The 19,013-nt window shown below is 44.8% G+C and overlaps 1 protein-coding gene across 2 annotated transcripts in view; it reads right to left on the bottom strand.

Moving 5' to 3' along the window:
* Window positions 1-1,368: 1,368 nt before the first annotated feature.
* Window positions 1,369-19,013, bottom strand: part of LOC146810575 (uncharacterized) — a 64,320-nt gene continuing 46,675 nt past the window's right edge. The window contains exons 6-8 of one of the 2 annotated variants that reach the window (XM_085617607.1): window positions 12,238-12,277; window positions 3,540-3,614; window positions 1,369-1,955 (exon numbers count right to left, since the gene is read on the bottom strand). In XM_085617607.1, the coding sequence (XP_085473733.1) occupies window positions 1,871-1,955; window positions 3,540-3,614; window positions 12,238-12,277 (200 nt within the window). In that variant the 3' untranslated portion in view covers window positions 1,369-1,870. The remainder of the gene's footprint in view (window positions 1,956-3,539; window positions 3,615-12,237; window positions 12,278-19,013) is intronic. The other variant, XM_085617608.1, reaches the window with a different exon arrangement.

Below are 19,013 nucleotides of genomic sequence, written 5' to 3'. Positions count from 1 at the left end.
GCTGAGAGAGGCTGCACATCAAAACACCAGGCAGATGTCAAATACAATAGTGGGTGTAAGATTTTGGTATCGGCTATTACATCAGAAGGCTCATAGTGAAGAGATTATTATGAAAGAGCTTCAGAAAACGTACTCTGAGACAAGCTGTAAGTTTAATATGAAAGAGTGGCAGCAGCTCAGTGAGATATCAAATAAAGCACTGCGAGGTGCTAATTTTAAGAGAATGAATTTTTTATCCACATTATTAGCATATTACACCCCTCGGAGATTACATAGGATGATTCCAATGAATCAGAACCAATGGCTCAGATGTAATGAACAGGATGAAGGGGGCTGGGTACATGTATTTTATTAGTTTAATAACCTACAGCAATTCTGGAAGGACATTTTTATCACGATTTCTCATTCCTAGTCTTGAACAATCGCCCCATCATCTATGTTGGTTTTGTTTGGTTCATCAGGGGAGGTAAAATGTTTAACACAATATCAGCAGTATTTTATAGTAATTTCTATAGCAGTTGCAAGGCCACTTGTCCTGGAAAATTGGAAATCAATTAAACAACCTAGGATTGACCATAGGGTTAACAAAATGTGCATGACATACAGATTTGAGGAGGCCTATGCAAAGCGTGTAGGAGCTACTGTAAGATTTAGAGCCATCTGGGCAGATTTCTTCACTCATTTCATGTCTGAGTAAAGTATATTTCAGTGCACTGTTTTTTTGTGGGATTTAATCGGGGCACTTGAATTAAATATTTGCTGCTAGATGCACAAGCACTTTAAATAGTTTTTGATACTTATATGTTAGTTTGACGTAGCCATTGTATGGATTTCAGATTGTTAACTGTGCATTAATAGCCACTAATGTATAGATGTATTGGTTTTCCTGCGGAAATACCAGGAGAAAGAAAAAGCCTGGTAGATTATCTGAATATGGCTTAGTGTGGGCTAGTGCTGAATATATTTCCTATTTTTTTCCTATTTTTACTCTGTTCGGACTGGCTTTTTATCAATAATAGTCGATGATAACCCTGATCTTTTTATGTATTATTAGATGATGTATTTATGTTGTTTGCTATTAGATATCCGCAATTTCCATCTTTTTTATCCATCCTGTAAACTCATGTTTCTTCTATTCTTGTGCTAATAAAAAAAAAAAGAGATGTCTATCAGGATGTGACTGGAGCTTTGTGTAGCCTGGGTGTTTATGGGTGTTGTTTGATCATAGTCATCTGCCTGAGTATGGAGCAGCTGTTTACAACAGAAGGTAGGTCTTCACCTGAGCTGTTTCACTGCACGTGTCAGATTCTTCCTTAGCCAATGCACATGTGACACGGTAAACAACAGAGAAATCAATAAAGTGAAAGATTAAGCATTCTTAAAAAATCTCTCTTTATATACTACACAAACAAAATATACATCCCGCTGCATTCAAGGTCGGAATCAGTGAAGTTTTGTTAAACAGTTTGGGAATTAATAAAATTCATTAGCAATATGAAATTCTTCGTATTTAATAATCCTTGAAATGGTAGCCATCTTCTCACCACCGCATTCGTTGAGCTCTATGGGATCATATCCTCTCTGTATGATTTGCGGCTGGTCTCGGTCGATTGGTTCCCTCATGCTGGCGGCCTTGGCAATTGTATCCTAGAGGTCCATCCCCAATGCGGATATTGGTAAAATCATCAACAGGCTTCTGTCAGTCTGTCAAATTAATTGCCTGCTTTGCTCCCCAGAGCAAGAGCAGGCCGCTGGCTTTACCTTTGATGAATGAGTTAGTCCGTGGCGGTACCGGCATGACTGTTCTGATGTGTGGCACCGGGTGCATATGTGTGACCTTACTGACCACACTCAAGAATAGATGATGTTATCAGAGGTTGAAGACATTGTCTGGTTCTTCTCCATCTTTAAATGTCCGGTTGAAGAGCTCCACTGGCCTTCCATCCGCCCACAATCTGCAGAACAGAGAGACATGCATGGCATTGAATACTGGAGCAGGACAAGCTGTTAGGATTTGGAGATTAATGCTGAGTTGATAAGATCCTTTGCACTGTCAAGCTGTGCAATTTGTGTGTGGGTCTGAGTGCAGCAGTACTGTGTAAGTGGCACCCCAACTGCAAGACTATTGTGTGCCATATGCTCACAATGCACTGAGGGACCTCATTTCTGAGTCTTTGCCGCAGGGCAGTGCCACAGGCCTTTCTGCTGCCCTGCCCTACGGCAAACGAAAAGGGCAGGAATGCACCGTATCTGTCAGATATGACGCATTCCTGTCCTTTTTGCCTGCGCTGGCGCACAATGGGCTTCCGTGCGCCAACGCAGGCCCCTTTGCACCATGGTGCAAGGGTGCCTGCATTGCCTAGATGATTATTTTTGTTCGGGATGGGAAACCTTCTTGCACAAAAACAATCACAAGAGGCTTTTTCCTCTTTCTATGTGTGCTGCACAATACAGCACACATAGAAAGAGGAAAAACTAGGAGAAAGAAAGATATTTCTCCTTTTCGTGCCTCCCTTATGCATCCCCTGGGGAGGCGAACATTTTTGGTGCTGCCTCAGAGTTGCAATTTCTCTTAAATCTGGGGCAGCATTAAAAAGCCATGAATGTTGCTGGGAACACCCCTAGCAACACTATTTGCACGCCCCTTTAATGCAGAAAACTGTGTTAAAGGGAACGATATTTACAAGGCAGCATTAAGTCAGAAAAGTGGCTTAGTGGTGCCTGGTAAATATGGAACAGGCTCATGCGCCATCGGAGCATCACAAAAAGTGACGGCCCAGCGACGCAAGGGGCCTCATGAATGACTATCGTAAGACCAGTCCAACACTGCATGGGAAGCCCTTTTTACACAAAGTATTGTAAAACAGCACAAAGAGCTACTTTCTAATGTTACCCAAGAGTTGCGCTAGAAAGTAAATCCCAATTCAAGAGTTTGCATTGATTTGTGTCACTTTTTGAGAGAATATACCAGCGCAAACCCTTGCTACAACTGGATCTTTGCGTATTGACCCACACCCCGTCATTGTGAGATAGGAGGTCGAAGAGATACAGACTTCCATCTATTGTATATGCCTTTGCTAGGGAGACCCTAGTGCTGTCCTAGCTTGCCCAAGACCACTGAACAACAGATAAATATTTTGCAGCGGGCTCACAAGATATTCTTCAGATTCGCTTCTTATGGCCAGTTCCAGCGCAAGATAAATCTGACCAGTTAAAATTCACATAGGATTTTTAATTAGAAGGCACTTACAGCTGCTGCAACCTATCCCCATCATTAAAACACTCACAGTAGACAGCTTAATGCAAACAGCAGAGGGTAGAGGTTGGAGTCACTAAGTCATTGGACAAAAAAGGCAGAGTGGATAAAGGCAAAAAGGGAGTCGCGGGAGAGACTATTGACCCTCAAGCTCATTAATTCTATGCGAAAAAAACCACATTATGTACTCTACTTGTGTGTTTACCCGGGAGTGGAGTTACTAATGAGCGCAATAAACCATCTTCACAAAAACCTTTTTTCAGCCCCTCGTAACTTGTGGTACCTCATTTTCCATCCTGGACCTTTATTTCTTCTGATAATTTGATCCCCTTGTCCTTGTTCTGGAGCATGATAGCCACTGCCGATGAGAAAGCAAAATCATTTGTTTCCATGCCTTAATGCTAGTGCTTGTATGCGTATGCCTTAACATGTACTGATGCATTTCATTGGTGACTGGCAATATCGTTTTATACTGAACTGAAGTGCACATTTACTACAATACGCTGCAAAGTTTCATGTGTATCCAAGGGCCAGAAGCCATTTTATGCAGCATTGCAAAATTGAACATTTTCTGCACTATGTAGTAAGAATATTCTTATTTTGAGGATTGGCGCCACGAAGCGCTAATTGTAAAAACCAGACGGCTCAGCTGTTGCTGGAATTTCTATATCTAGTCTTCAAGGACTTTTTGCATCCTTTCTTGTGAGAAGTTCCTGCCATTTGCACATTTGTTTATTTTTGTTCAAAGATAGTTTTAATCACATGCTCACGTTTCTATTGACTCGAAGTTAGATGAAACAGTATATATAAGTGTGCTGAAAGTGAATGGATTTCAGCACTGTATGCTCCAACTGGATTAAGTGGGAGGAAGCTCTGGTCTGTTGACTGGCATTGGTTTGCTTGAATACTGGTTATTTTTGCATCGCATGCATATTAGACTTTTATGATTTCCTGAAATGTTGTGTTTTATTGTACGCCCCATTCTCCCTTTTGACTACCTTTATTCTTTTTTTTATTATTATTGTGATTTCTATATTGGTAAGATTGTATTATTTTAACTAATGCTGTACACCACAGACTCTAGCAATCAAAATGCAGTAGAAAAAGGTAAAAGCTGACTTGAGTGTCTGAGTTTCAGGGGTGGGTGTAGAAGTGTGATTGGTGGAAACTGGCTCATCAGCGGTACCCCAGCAGCATGATTCGCAGGAGTGTCCACATATGATTGGTGGATATTGCCTATCAGAGATACCCAGCAGTATGCCTCGCGGGAGAGCCAACATATGATTGGTGGATATGAGGACTCAGAATTAGGGTTGCCCTATGGGTTAGACAGCATTAGGTTTGTGCCGATTCTTTTATGGCACCCAATTTGGCAAAGGGACACGGTAAATCTAACACAAATCATTATAAAAAATTGCTTAAGGCTGGATAATATACATAACATCACGTGTTTGCAGCATGTAACGTCAACCCTGACAGCACTTGGGTTAGTGGAATCAATCAACGACCCAAGCACGTGCATGAAGATCACGAAGCAGAAGTTAAAGGCTACGTTTTTATCTAAGACTGCCTAAGGCCGACAGGAAAATAACTGTGTAAAACAATCAGGTCTTTTATAGCAGTTGAGACCGCCCATCGTAGAAGGGGGTACTCTTATCTAGAGAGTATTGGAATATTACAGCAAAGATGTATTTTGCCGAGGTTCCGATTGAACCTAATTCCCCTGATTCTGGACTTTCCTGTGAAAAAGTTTAGGCACACTGAACTGACACCGTGCCCATGTGGCAATAGTTCTCAGCCGTCCCACCTACATATATTCCTCTTTTGTGGGCTTTTCAAGGAAAAACAAGATCATTTTATCCTCCCGAACTTAAGATATCATAATTTGTAGGCAATGCCAAATAACATTATATTATTTAAAGAATCTTTCTGACCCCTTCTCATGTTTCTCATTAGCCACATTCTTATGGGCATGTGTAAAGGAGGAAGCTTCTGGGTCCCTAGTTTTACGTATGATTACTAGGAAGTATCCAAGCTGAATCCTTTGTATTTCCATATACTGTCACTACTTACTTCCCGAGAAACGTTTTTAAGAGAGATAGTTTGACTGTTTTAAAGGTTTTTAGGGATGTACTGCCTGTTTTCATGTCTATTTGACTTTTATTATATAAAAGTTATGAATTATCCGAGTACTGTATTGCACATATGGGCAAAGTCTAAGAGTTACATAAGGGGTCTTTTACGAAATGAATTTGTGCCTAGTATGTTTATTATTGTCTCCTTTTGCATTTGTACTTTTTATGATCTGTATTTTAAAGGGATCGAATAAAACAATTGATTGATTGATTGATTGGCGGATATTGCCTCTCAATAGTACCCCAGCAGTACACCTCGCAGAGTGCCCACAGGTCATTGATGGAGACTGCCTCTAAGTGGTACGTTGGCAGCATGCCTCACAGGGGTGCCCATATGTCATAAGTGGATCTGCCTCTCTGGACTATCCGGAGAGACTACCTTGCTGGGATGTCCACATGTGATTGGTGGAGCCTTACTCTTACCGTAGCCCAAGGAGCCTGTCTATCTATCAGGGGTACCCGTATGCGATCAAACTGTCCGTTTCCAGCTGAATTATTTTTATTACAAATAAACAGGGACAATTGTTTGCAACATTTTCGAATCTAAAATGCTTTGCTTCATAATTTATGTTTCTGAGCATCTGTTACAAACTGGAAGATGTGGTCAGAATGCCGTCAGGATGGGATGTGTTTTGCAGGCTATCCAATGTTATGTCTCAAAGCAAATATATGTAACAGACCTTGAAGCACGTGATATCTTTTTTCTTCTCCAGATCCCTGGTAGCAGAGAGCACCTGGCTGCCTGAGAGATGATACTGCCGGTTCTCTCAAGCGGCTCAGGTCAGACTGTGATAGGAGAAGCCCCAAACAGTGTTTTACAGCCGGTCCAACACTGCTCCAAGAGACAGAACGAGTCCGTCTCCTCCCGGGTGGGTTCAGGGGTGTCCTACTCCACATTTCATTCTTTAAATGAGGCCAATTGATTTAGTTTACAGCACAATGTTCCAAATACATTGTGTAAAAATCCATACATTTAAAAGCATTTCCCAATTGATATGTTGATGCTTTCTATGTTTTACTGGTAGACACTGCTAAAACCGCACTGGAAGGGAGTTTTGAGATTTCTGCTGCACTTTCGCTGCGTTCGCTCCAAAATAGCCCAAACACTGCAACCGCTGCATCTGCTTCGGCCCTTATCCCACTTTCCTTGTCTCGAAAGACTTGCAAGCAGTGGGCTCAGACAGTGCCATCTGGTGATATTTGAAAGTGGTGAGGCGTATAAGTTGTAGCTGGCTCACTGTGGTGAGCGAGCGTAGCAAGCGAGCCTGAATGTATCATGGAGGGTTCGGGGGGATTCTCCCCCCGAGGAAATTTTGAAAAAAGAGCGGCCAAATGGTGCATTTGCATTTAGCTTTTACTCTTGGATAACAGCAGTAGGCATTGGAGTTTTTGGACTCTTATTCACAGGTGTGCAAATTCTGAGATACTTTTTGAAGGCCCTCTCTATTGACATTAATGGTGATGCTTCCATAGTGGGCCTCCAGCAGGACCTCTTGATTGGCTGAATTCTAAGCTAATAGTTGGACTCTGGTGCTTGGAAATCCAGCTGCATTTACTTTATAAGTCTGCCTGGATGAGGCATGGTCATGATGAGTCACAGGTGGTATTTCATCGCGAGAGTTGGATGAGAATGAGTGAACTGTCTGTCCACCCATATCTGGCATTGAACCGCTACGTTGTATCCATGTTATAAGCGAAGACCAGATGGCTTCTGTAGGTGGCTGGGACAATGAGAACATGCAGTGATTGGCTGAAACAAACATCTTCCATTTTCTGTTAGGCACATAATACGCCTGCCCTCTGTTATAGTCATCTATGTGCTAAGGCCGTATAGTTGCAGGATTCTCTGGGTCTGAGTAGCTATAAGTCATGCTAATTTAATGGTTTTTTTCAGGAAGGACTTGTCATGTACTGGGATGAATACATCAGTCCCACATGTGTATTGTTTTTGTTGCAATTCTGCTGTTCCCGAGACATGACTCTTTTAATAAGAATTTACCCACTCAGTATTCCCTTAATCTTTGCAGTGCATTGGTTGAATCTGAATTGGTCCCTTAATGTTTGCTGAAGGCAAATAAGACAACAGCAATGCAATTAAATGAGGTCTAAGGTAACTCACTCCTCTCTGACGGGGACGATGGAATTGGTTAGACATCATGTGATCACGCACAAAAACTGTTTGGAGAAGACACCCTACACTGTGCCTGCTCTGCTGGTGCCTCACATTCTGCAGCCTATTTCTATTTCTATTTAGGGGGTTTTATAAAGCGCTTGGTGACGCCCAGCGGCGTGTCCCCGCGCTGAAGAGCAGATACTTACTGGAACCTACCAGAGTGGAATACCCTACTGTTCAAATAGTGCAGTTTTAAGCTTGGCTCTAAAGATTGGTTCTGATGGTTCTAGTCGCAATGCTGTGGGTAGAGTGTTCCATCTAGAGGCTGCAAGATACCTGAAGGATCTTCCGCCCATCCGTGCTCTAGATACCTTGGGGATAACCAGGAGTCCTGAGCCGGACGATCTCAGGGAGCGGACCGGCTCATAAGGCGTCAGCAGTCCTTTCAAAGGGAGAGGAGACCTCCCGTTGATGATCCGATGGCATGTGCATAGTGCTTTAAATTCTACCCTGCTTCTAATCGGGAGCCAATGCAAAGACCGGAGGGCCACTGAGGATGCGGCTCTCCTAGGTAATCTGAGCACTAGTCGGGCAGCGGCGTTCTGTAAGACCTGTAGGCGGCTCAAGTTCTTCTCCAAAGTCCCTAAATAGAGAAGATTGCCATAGTCCATCTTTGATGTGACTAGTGCATGCACCAGGGTTTGACGAGCTCTTACAGGTAAAAACTTAAGTGCCTTCCTAAGACTTTTAAGGGTCCCGAAGCATGAACCGACCACCCGATTAATCTGGGGGCCAAAGGTCAGGTCAGTATCAAACCAGATGCCCTAGTTCTTTGCTTTCTGGCACGGGATAGGTGTTGGACCTAGGCATGTTGGCCACCATGCCGACGTCCAAGCAGATCGGTCTCCCCCCACAACCAGCACCTCTGTCTTGCCTCCATTAAGCTTGAGACAATTGGCGGACATCCAGGCAGCTAGATCTTGCATGCAAGCTCTGAAGATGTCCGCCGAAAGATCGGGTGCGCGCGACAGGGAGATCACCAACTGCGAGTCGTCGGCATAAGACACCATTTGAAGGCCGTGACTCTCTACTAGGGTGGCAATCGGGGCAACATAGAGGTTAAAAAGTGTTGGACTCAGGGACGAGCCCTGTGGCACCCCCTGGTCCAAAGCAATTCGCTCAGAGTAATGATCTCCTTGCCTCACTTGGAAGCCTCAGGCTGTAAGAAATGAATAAATCCATTTCAGCGCTGCCCCTCTCACTCCACCTTTGTTCAGACACTGCAGCAAGATGGAATGTGCTACAGTGTCGAACGCCGCGCTGAGGTCTAAGAGGATCAAAGCCATGGTTTGTCCCTCGTCAGCACCTTGCCTGAGGGTTTCAGTAGCCCTAAGAAGGGCAGACTCCGTAGAATGACGGGGCCGAAACCCAAATTGGGTAGGGTGAAGAAGGTTGCTTTCCTACACATATTTCATTAGCTGCTTATTTACCACCTTCTCCGCTACCTTAGAAAAATAAGGCAGCAGAGAAATGGGGCGTAGATTGTCTAGCTTCTCGGAGCTAATGTTGGGCTTCTTGCGCAGGGGGAGCACCACAGCCTGTTTCCAATCCTCAGGTATAGAACTGGATTGAAAGGAGACATCTAGCAAATGCCTGATGTAGGGTTCAAGTGTCTCCAGACTGTCACTCAGCCTTTTTGGGGATGCAGGATCTCGAGGGGAGCCAGATTTGACAGAGCTGCAAATTTTAACTAAGTCCTCCGGTAAGGGAGTAATAAAAAGGAGTAGCAGATTTTGATCTGCTTCCTCTCCTGCTGAGTCTGCAGGCTCTTCCACTACAGGTGGTATGTCGGGAAAAGCAGAGTAGATCTTAGACACTTTATCTCCAAAGTAGTTGGCAATGCGATTGCATGCCGCTACTGAGTGGTCTTCATCTTGAATAAGGGTTTTTGGAGTAGACAGGGACTTATATATGCTGAACAATTCCCTAGCGGAGTTTTCTGCCCCGTGTATTCTGTCTGCATAGTATGTAGCTTTCTCTATCCGGATTTTATTATGATAGATTCGTCTCTTTATGAGATAGGCCTCTTTCATCCGGTCCTCATATGCCACTCTCCATTGTCTTTCTGCTCGTTTGCAGTCCTTTTTAGCGCAGCGCAACACCTCACTGAACCAGGGAGCAGTTCTTTGTCTGTGGGCACCTTTAGTTGACCGGCCCAATGGGGCTGTGCTGTCCAGGGCAGCCGTGATGCGGTCATTGAGCAATTTATTTGCCATTACCACGTCATTGCCTCCTGGAGGACCTTCTGCGGTAAGGGCCTTATTAAACTCTCGCAAGGAGAATCTTGCCCACCTGCGACGAGGGTAGTTGAGAGGGGTGGGAGCACTAGCTTTCTGTTTGGGCAAATGAATACAAAATGGAACAAAAAAGTGATCAGTCCAGGGCAGAGGCACTGGGGGAGCGACAGAGACGTCCTCCCAATTGGCAAATATAGAGTCTAGCAATTGCCCACGATTATGTGTTGGATGCTGCCCCTTTAGCTCTAGCTGTAGGGTGTGAAGTTCTTCCCGGAACTCCACCGCTCCTTTATCTAGTGAGTCTTGCAGGTGTATATTTAAATCTCCCAGCAACAGAAACTTGTCCCTTCTTATCACTGTTTCTGTGACCCACTCTAAAAGATTGCCTTTAAATCTGGCCATGGGTCCTGGTGGGCGATAAACTAACAGGCCCTTTACAGTCATGCTCCCATCGATTATTATGGTGAAAACACCCGCCTCGCATCCTGCCAAATTAACTAAATCTAGTTTACAAGCCCATTGTTGTTTAAAAGCGATCACAATTCCGCCTCCTCTGCCTATCGGTCTGTCCAGGCGCACCATCTGATAGTCATCTGGTAAGGCCTGAATGATATCGGGGTCAGAGTTGGCATCGAGCCACGTTTCAGTAATGAACAACAGATCAGGATGTTTGTCGATGAGGAGGTCATATACATCGTGTTTATGACAGCCAAGCGACCTCACATTAATGAGGCCGCATGACAGCAAGGAATTGTTGGCCCTGGTGTCAGTTAGCGCTGTGCTAAAGCGGAATTGACAATGACTACATCCTCCATTCTCCCCTACCCTTACGCTGTGGCGACCGGGAGAGCACGCATTTGAGGAAAAACTTACTAGTTCACTCCTGCACCAGGTAACTCTACAATCCGGGCCAGGGGTTGGGGCCCTGGGCCGTGTCCGGTCGCGGACGGGCGCAGACGGGCTTGGCTTAGGCGCGGCTTCAACGCGCATCCGGCGCGCCCGCTGCGCCAGCCTGCTGCGCCATCTGGTTGGAATACACATAATATAGGGTGTGAGGAGGGTGGGAGGGCGGCGCGACTAGAGCGCACCCCCAGCCCTACCTAAAATGGCGCCCACCGCAGCCAACAGCAAAACACACAAGACGGCTGTAAACCCAGGGGTGTAGCCTGCTTGTTGGAAATTCGTCACATTTCATGGTGTGCAGTATGTAGTTAATATTCTGTGGAAGTTCTTATCATCTTTCTCTATGTTCATTATGAGTGTAATCGTAGCCATGTTTGGCACAGACACATATCAGGTCTCTGACTCTGGCTGTCTCCCATTTCATCGCAGCCTGGAGCTAGCTAAATAATACCCAGTTGCTATACACGGTTTGCTATAATACATTTGCCTTTACGTAGCACTGTAAATAACTGGTATCTGTATTGCTTAATTCAATGCTAATACAATGACTGTTGTTGAAATCAACAACCTTGGAAATAAGAGAGGCTAATTCAGGGTTTGACCCTGTGATCTTTTAGAAAAAGATGCTGGCAGCAATCGCTTAACTCATGCAGCCATCTTAATGGCTGTTTTCTTCAAAGTCTGAATTTTGCTTTGTAGAGCTCGAAAATTAAAAAATAGCATATGAACAGGGCTTGATTTGTAGAAAAATAAGTGCCTGTGCTCAAAGCTCTGATGAGAAGCCCACGTCAGGCTCCGTCATGCCACATACCCAGGCTGCATAACCTGGAATCCACCAGATGCCTTTTTAATCCAACACCAGATGGTCCCTGCCCCAGGACACAAATCCTAGAAAATGAAGTAGCGGGACTAACCAAGTTAGGCACTATGCAAGTGACATCATGGTGCATCACATCACTGTACGTGATATCGCACATAGCATCACAGGAAGTGACATCACAGGAAGTAGAATGACAACCCATGAACTCACTGGAAGTGACACCACAAGAAGTGACATTACATCTTAACACCTCAGATATATATTTACCAGTTCTATCATGAGTATGTTGGACCGCATCACAAGATTTAACAAGTGAGATTTTGTGTTGGGGTTGTGCAAAAAAAGTGACGCAAAAGCTATTCAAAATCTGGGCCTCAACTTATATGTTGATGTTTTGAAAACTCTGTCACAATGAAATTGGCCGCAAGGATAAATGTGTCGGCAAATCTGGTCTGCTTAATTGGTTGCAAAGTCTGAATTTTGAAATATCTTATGGGGTTAAGGCATATGCGGCAGAGATCTTTGTGTGCCCAGTAAATCTCAGGAAATAATAATAATGGTAGGATAACTCTGGAGGTTAATGCATTTGCTGGAGAGATCTGTGTTTTGTCTAGTCCCAGTTTTCAATCAAAGTAGTGAAAAACAAAACAAGTGAAAAAAACTGTGAGCACTTGACTTGCATAGAGTCACTCTAGGACACACCACATGCTTACCTCTCACTTTTAGCCAGATGATACTTGTTCCATAATTTGCCTAGGAGACAAGGAGATTGGAGGTCAGTCATTTAAAATGAATATGAAGCGGAAAGTGAGAGCAAACAAACATGAGCCAAAAAGAATCAACTTTCCCAAAATGTATCTTAAGAATGAGCAGTCATGGGAGTGTTTTCAAACTATTTAAGTATAAAATGGAATGTCGCTGTCGGCTGCTGTAGTTCTATCGGCTTTTGTCACTGTCACTATCACATGTTCTACTGTCTGTGATGACACAGACAGGAAGCGCAAAAAGAGGTCAAAGTCTGACAGGAGAAATAGCAGTTTCCAATCTCTGACCTCAAAAGTAGCCCTGCCTCCATTCTAGCAGCACAGAATGGGGATGTGAGGCAACCCAGGCCCAGGATTCCGTGCCTGGCGTCAACAATGCTTTTGTGGTTTGGATGCTGAATGTGAGCAGCCACATGGTGGCACCGGGTAACACTCCGTCGCCCCAGAGGAGACGACACAACCTTCCATATTCTACTTGCCAGTGGCAAGACTACTCACTAATGGCCACGCCTTATTCTACTCTGGGGAGCGCAGAACTCAGGGACTCCCTCATTACAGATAGAGGCAACTTCATACCGCTGGGAGTCCCAGCAATATGACCCAGATGTGCCCAGCTGGGGCAATGGTACTGCAGTTTGCAGTAGTGCACCGTTCGATGCTTGTTTGAGATGGAGGCAACGGATTTTTCTCCTGCCCATTTTTCCAGCAGAGCAAAAATGGAGTAAACAGATTGCAAAACAGTTGCAAAAAAATACATGACACATCATGAGAAACAGCAATCTGTAACAGATGTGTAACTTGAATTGCTATAGAACTGTATGTAATGCACATCCTGCCATCTAGTGGTTAGACATGAACAGTTCTCTTGGTTCGGTTGAACAATGTTGATGTTGTGTGTCACTTGGGTGTGTGCTCCTCAAGACGCTGCCACCAGATTTTGTGTTTGTGTGCCAGGGAGAGAACGAGAGAGGGAGAGAGATAAAGAGAATGAGGAGAGATTGCGAAAGAGATGGAGAAAGAGCGAACGAGAGAGAGAGAGAAAGAGAAAGAGAGAGAGCGAGAGGCCGTGAGAGAGAGCGCGCGCGCGAGAGAGAGAGATTGGAAACATACTGTAACTGTTACATGTCACACTAAAACTATTTAAGCGGCTAAGCAATTGCTAGCAGTAAGTAAATGTTTTCTTTTGCAGCATAAATCTTTAATAAATGTGTTCTAGGTCCGTGTGTTGCGGCAAGAGCTGTCAGCAGTGCCCTTAACTTGGTGGTGGGATGAAGGTTGAAGCAGATGGGATACATTATTAGGTACAGTTTGTCTCCCTCCAGTGAATCCTTCCTTGTGTCTGTGTCAAATGTTGGCAGTGTAAGTGCACCGATGTTATTGGATCTGGCAGCTGCGTTCCACCACTGATGCATCATTGTGGGACTGCAGGAATCCCCAACTCAATTCTCTCTGGTTTGCATCGTGTCTTACAGGCCGTACCCAATCGGTCCGCTTCGTCCTTTTTCAATCACATCTATAAATGTGAAGTCTCCCAGCGATACGCGTTCTCACTACATCTCTTTAATCTATGTGGTGGGTGGTTTTCTAGCCTCGTCCACCACTGGGGTATGTACTGCCACATGGAATCTAACAACACCCACAAACATACAAGAAACATGCCAAGCCGGGCAGGGTGCACAGATGTCCTTGATTCCACCCAATCCTCTCAACAGAGGCTTGTACCCCCAAATCTCCAACAAAAAGAATGAGGCTGGATCGAGATTTGTCGTTAACTTTGCAACTCGACAATGACGGAGGCACATCTGGGACGGCGCAGGTGGTTAGCAGATCAGGCTAAAGGTGCACATAACAGAGGTGATGGTGGCGATGGGAGGTCAGACCTCTGACATTTCTATATTGGGCTAAGGACCCAGACAATTCCAGGGCGGTCCCTTTGAAATCTGGAAGCCAAATCTGAGTCCAACCTCCGTTCCGCCCAGGAGGAAAGGATGAAGGCTCTTCCGTCTATTAATGACAATGAGTAAAGTTGGCGCATTATGGCCATGAGCGTCTCAAGGTTGGACCCTTAGACTCTGCAACTCTTTCTACTTGAACCTTGGTGAATATTTTCTTCAACGCATTAAGGTCCTTCAGAAGCAGGCATCTGGCCTGGGGATCTGTGCCAGAAAATACTGCAGCCTTTTGCCAGCCAACCCATACTAGTGTATTTTAAGACTCCCTTCGCAGTGGACGGTGTGCACCTGCGTTCATAAGCAAACATGTCCAGACTTATTTTCCTACGAGGGCACTCTGATCATCTCCGACAATCTCTGACCCTCTCTGATCATCGCTGATCACCTCTGACTATCTCGGATCATCTCTGACAAGCTCTGACCATCTCTGACTATCCTGACCATCTCTGATCATCTCTTACCATCTCTGACTATCTCTGAAAATCACTGACCATCTCTGATAACCTCTAACCATCTCTTACCATCCCTGACCATCTCTGACTATCTCTGAATATCTCTGACCATCTCTGATCACCTCTAAACATATTTAACCATCTCTGATCATCTCTGATCACCTCTGACTATCTCTGATCACCTCTGATCATCTCTGACTATCTCTGAATATCTCTAACCATCTCTGATAACCTCTAACCATCTCTGAATATCTCTGATCAACTCTGACCACCCCTGATTATCTCTGATCACCGCTGATCACCTCTGACCATCTCTGATCACCTCTTACCACCTCCGATCATCTCTGATCATCTCCGAGCACTGATGATCTGTGACCATCCTCCACTAATCTCCTGGCTATACGTACATACAAAAAGCACTGGTACCTGGGTACGGTTTCTTATAACCTGGAACCAATCGCTTGTGAACCTGGAATCTAATTGTTCTTGAAGCATCTTCTGGAAAACCTTTAAAATCTTGCTTTTCTTTAAGGCATGGCAATTCACTGCAGGAGGCACACCCAAGCACCATAAAACCTGTGCTGATCGAGTGCTTTAATTTAGTTATAAGCATAACATAAAGTCAACACAATAATAATCACTGAATGTATGGGCCAACCTCCAAGTTGCTGCTCTGAAAATGCCCTGAGTGATAGATTTACCTACGAGGAGTAGATGCCTCTCCTGCCCATACAGAGTGTGGTTTAGGCCTTACTTGGAAAATGTTCTCTGTTTAGCTGCACCATGGTTGTAGGCAGAGGACACACAATCTGGTTAGTCCTGGTTTAGAGCTGTGTTTCCCTAATTTCATTTTTCCTAGAAGATTGATAGTGGTTTGTTCTCCTGAAATTCATTTGCCTCGACTAAATACTAGGGGGCAGATTTACAAGCCCCTTGCACCACTTTAGCGTCACTTTTAACATGAGAAAAGTGATGCAAAAGTGGCGCAAGGGGCTTGTAAATCTGCCCCTAGTACTTTAATGCTCCCTTACATCCGATATTTGCAAACACCTATCTGTATTCATTTGCAGATTCTTAAAGACAATTGGTACGTCCATATTTTAGGCATGGACCTACCTTGAATGGGAGTATAGTTCTACCTTGCCTCACTGCAACTTTATTCATTTTGGATCTGTAGTTAGGAAGTTTCAACTTATGCCTTTTTAAGCTATCCTATGACGAGGACTAAAGAAACAACGTTTGAAGTTAAGTGTTTTAGATCCACCGTGTGTGTTGGCTTGAAAGGAAGGCCATATGCTCTTAAAAATGCAAGGCAACTCCAAGGGTGGTGGGGTATGTTAACTGTAATAGAATGTGTTTTAATTTGTCCAGAAAGGCTTGCACCACTGTTATCTTGAACGAAGACACACACTGCTCTGCCTGCTTGCATGCAGTTAACACTGCCAAGTGTGCCTCAGTGACACACATGCGAACTGCCAATCAGTTAGTACAGAGGGTAAGAAGATGTATTTCACAATGCATATTTTGTCAGATCTCTTTGTTTATTCAGCCTGACAATTTTGTTGCTTTTGGCTTGGTTGGGGTGAGCAGGGGAGGCCGAATGAAGAATGACCTGTAGTCTCCAGTCGACAGAAGTAGTTAATAATCCAGGTTCGATCATGTCAGGGGATCCCATATGTAATGTGATGGAGTGGGGTTGTGTGATCACCCTCGTCTCAGAGTTATCATTCTCTGATGTTGTTAGACAGGCTAGTGTGGTGCACTAGGCCACCATCTGCGTTGGTACAAAAGTGTACGCAAATGTCTTATGTAACTTGATCAAAAGTGCATAATCTGGTGACCCCCTTTAGTAGTGGGTGAAAAGAAACCTGTAACCCACTAAGTAGGATGCAGTCAGAAACTATGACTAGGCAATGGCAGACAACATATTCTGACTTTGAAGAGGTGAAGTTTCCCTTTCCGCAGCCCGCAGATTTACAAGCCCCTATCGCCATCACAATGTCACTTCCAGTGACGTTGTGATGGCAGTAGGGGCCTCGCCTTATTTACAAGGCATTGTTAAGCCACTTAACGTGGCTTACTGCTGCCTTGTAAATAAGGCACCCTTTCACGCTGTGTTTAGCGTGAAAGGGCAGGGCAATGGGTGCTGAAGTGGGCTTTCCACCGCAACACCCATTGATTTTGACGCTGCCCCCTATTTACATGGGCAGCATAAATAGAAGGCAGTGCCAGAATTAAGACCAGGGAAAACATGGTCTTAAACAGGCAAAATGAGCAGAAATGCTTTATTTCTCCCCGCTTCTTCTGTTTCAATCTGTGCTGCCTTGTGCAGCACACATAGAAACAGCAAATTGCCTATCGTTGCTTATGTGCAGGAAGGTCCACCTTCCTGCACATAAACAATCATTTTGATAAAAAAATATCCTGTTTTGCCACTTCTATGTGTGCTGCACTAAGCAGCACATATATATGTTAGAAAACGGCATTTAAAGATTGTTTACTTGCAGGAAGGGTTTCCTTCCTGCCCACAAACAATCTTCCTCCCAACGCAGACACCCTTGTACTCTGGTGCAAGGGTGCCTGCTTTGGCGCCAGGCAGCAGAATTCAGCGCCAGCGCAGGGGGAAACACAGGGTTGCACCGCATTCTTGTGAATATGGCACATCCTTGCGTTTTCAGAATGGAAAAGCGTGGCGTTAGCAATGTTTGCTTAACGCCACGCTTCTGCATTCTGTCGTAAATATGCCCCAGGGTGTTTTCTAAAACCAGGATTTCATACCCATGGAAGATGGGGGATCCTGCAACTGGGAAATGGTATTAAAAATATGATGGGGCTAGTGCATGAGGTATGTGGTCGGGGCTGGAAGTATGAGGGTCTGCACTGAAGAATGGGAGACCATAGTTGGGGGGGCATACCAGGGGAGATGGAGGGCGGTAAATCATCAGAGGACAGTGTGAGTACAGGGGCTTGGTAAGGACGTGTTGGGGTGAGGACTCTTCTCGACAATAGCTGCAAAATGTCACAAGTTCACCCCTCCCGCAGCAGGAGGTGGTCTGCCACCGCCAAGAAGGGCTCCTGAGGCTGCCTTTTTTAATGTTGCAAGTTTTGCACTTTGCCACACTTGTGAAGCTTTAAAAATGCTGCACAAAGTTGCAAGTTGCACAATATTTCAACTTCGTTCACTGATATTCCTTTTAAAAGGGCATACATGTGCCATGACATCTCTTGTTTTCTGGTGAGGTGAACAAATCTGTTCTAGGATGTTGCCAGTCATGGGCCATTTTGTGTACCATCCTTTGGTCTAACCCCAATTTCTGTGAGTGTAACATTGGTCTGCTCTGGGGCGTATTTGCTGTGAGTGCGATACATATTTGAAGGGGTCAAGGCATATGTTTTGTGTTTCATTTAACAGTTGGGGTAGACCTGTTTTGCAATGTTTTACAATGGAGGATTTCAGGGCTTAATTCACAGAAGAATAAGTGCCAGGGCCGTAGGTTTTACCGAGAAGCCCGCAGCCAGGCGAATCGAACATCAGCGTCCCAAATACGAAGGCTGTCTAGTCTTGATTCCATCTCATGCCTCTTTAATTCACCACTAGACACCCCTTGCCCCTATATCTCTCTCTTAATGGATTGTCTTCCCCTTCCTCCTTCTCTGCCCCTTCTGTGTTTCTGCCTCTCTTGGTCTGGGTCAAAATCCAATGAGGAAAAATAATTGCTGGACACAGCAGCTCAGCGAAACTTGAGGGGGGCCTCACTGCAAACTACATGGGGGGGCTCCCACGTTCTGGACCCAGTCAGGAGCTCTCAGGCCAAAGGCCTGCCACCCGTGCACATACTGGAGGTGGACCCCTAAAGCTAGGGCTCCCGCACCACACGGCTATTGTTACACCGCTGGCCGAACACCAAAAATGAGTGTCGGCGGTCTAACCTCCAACCACAACCACTAGCTCAAAGCAAGCACTGCAGACGTTGCTGTTCTGTGGTCCTTCCAGACCAGTGTCACTTGCTGGTTGGTCTGAAGAGGCCTGAGTGCCGCACCCACTGTTTTCAGAGCCAGCGCTTTTATATTCCCTGCTTTGTGATGTAGTGTTCTTAAAAGAGGTGCATCTATTTTGTAAATTGTTGCTCCAATGTAAGAAAGTGCTGAAGACACACCTCTTTAAAGAACACTACATCTCAGTGCATTAACAGTCTAAAAATCACCCACCTCCCCTATCACTTGTTAAGTTTATGCTTAACTTGTAAAGCACTCTGCCACCTTTCAGCTAGTTTCACGAATATTAACTACATACACACGTGAATGCATACATACAAACATA

The sequence above is a fragment of the Triturus cristatus genome, chromosome 7 (assembly GCF_964204655.1).
Source record: "Triturus cristatus chromosome 7, aTriCri1.1, whole genome shotgun sequence".
Lineage (NCBI taxonomy): Eukaryota > Metazoa > Chordata > Amphibia > Caudata > Salamandridae > Triturus > Triturus cristatus.
The sequence above is the reverse complement of the archived record's forward strand: the minus strand, read 5'-3'. Positions and strand labels throughout refer to the sequence as shown.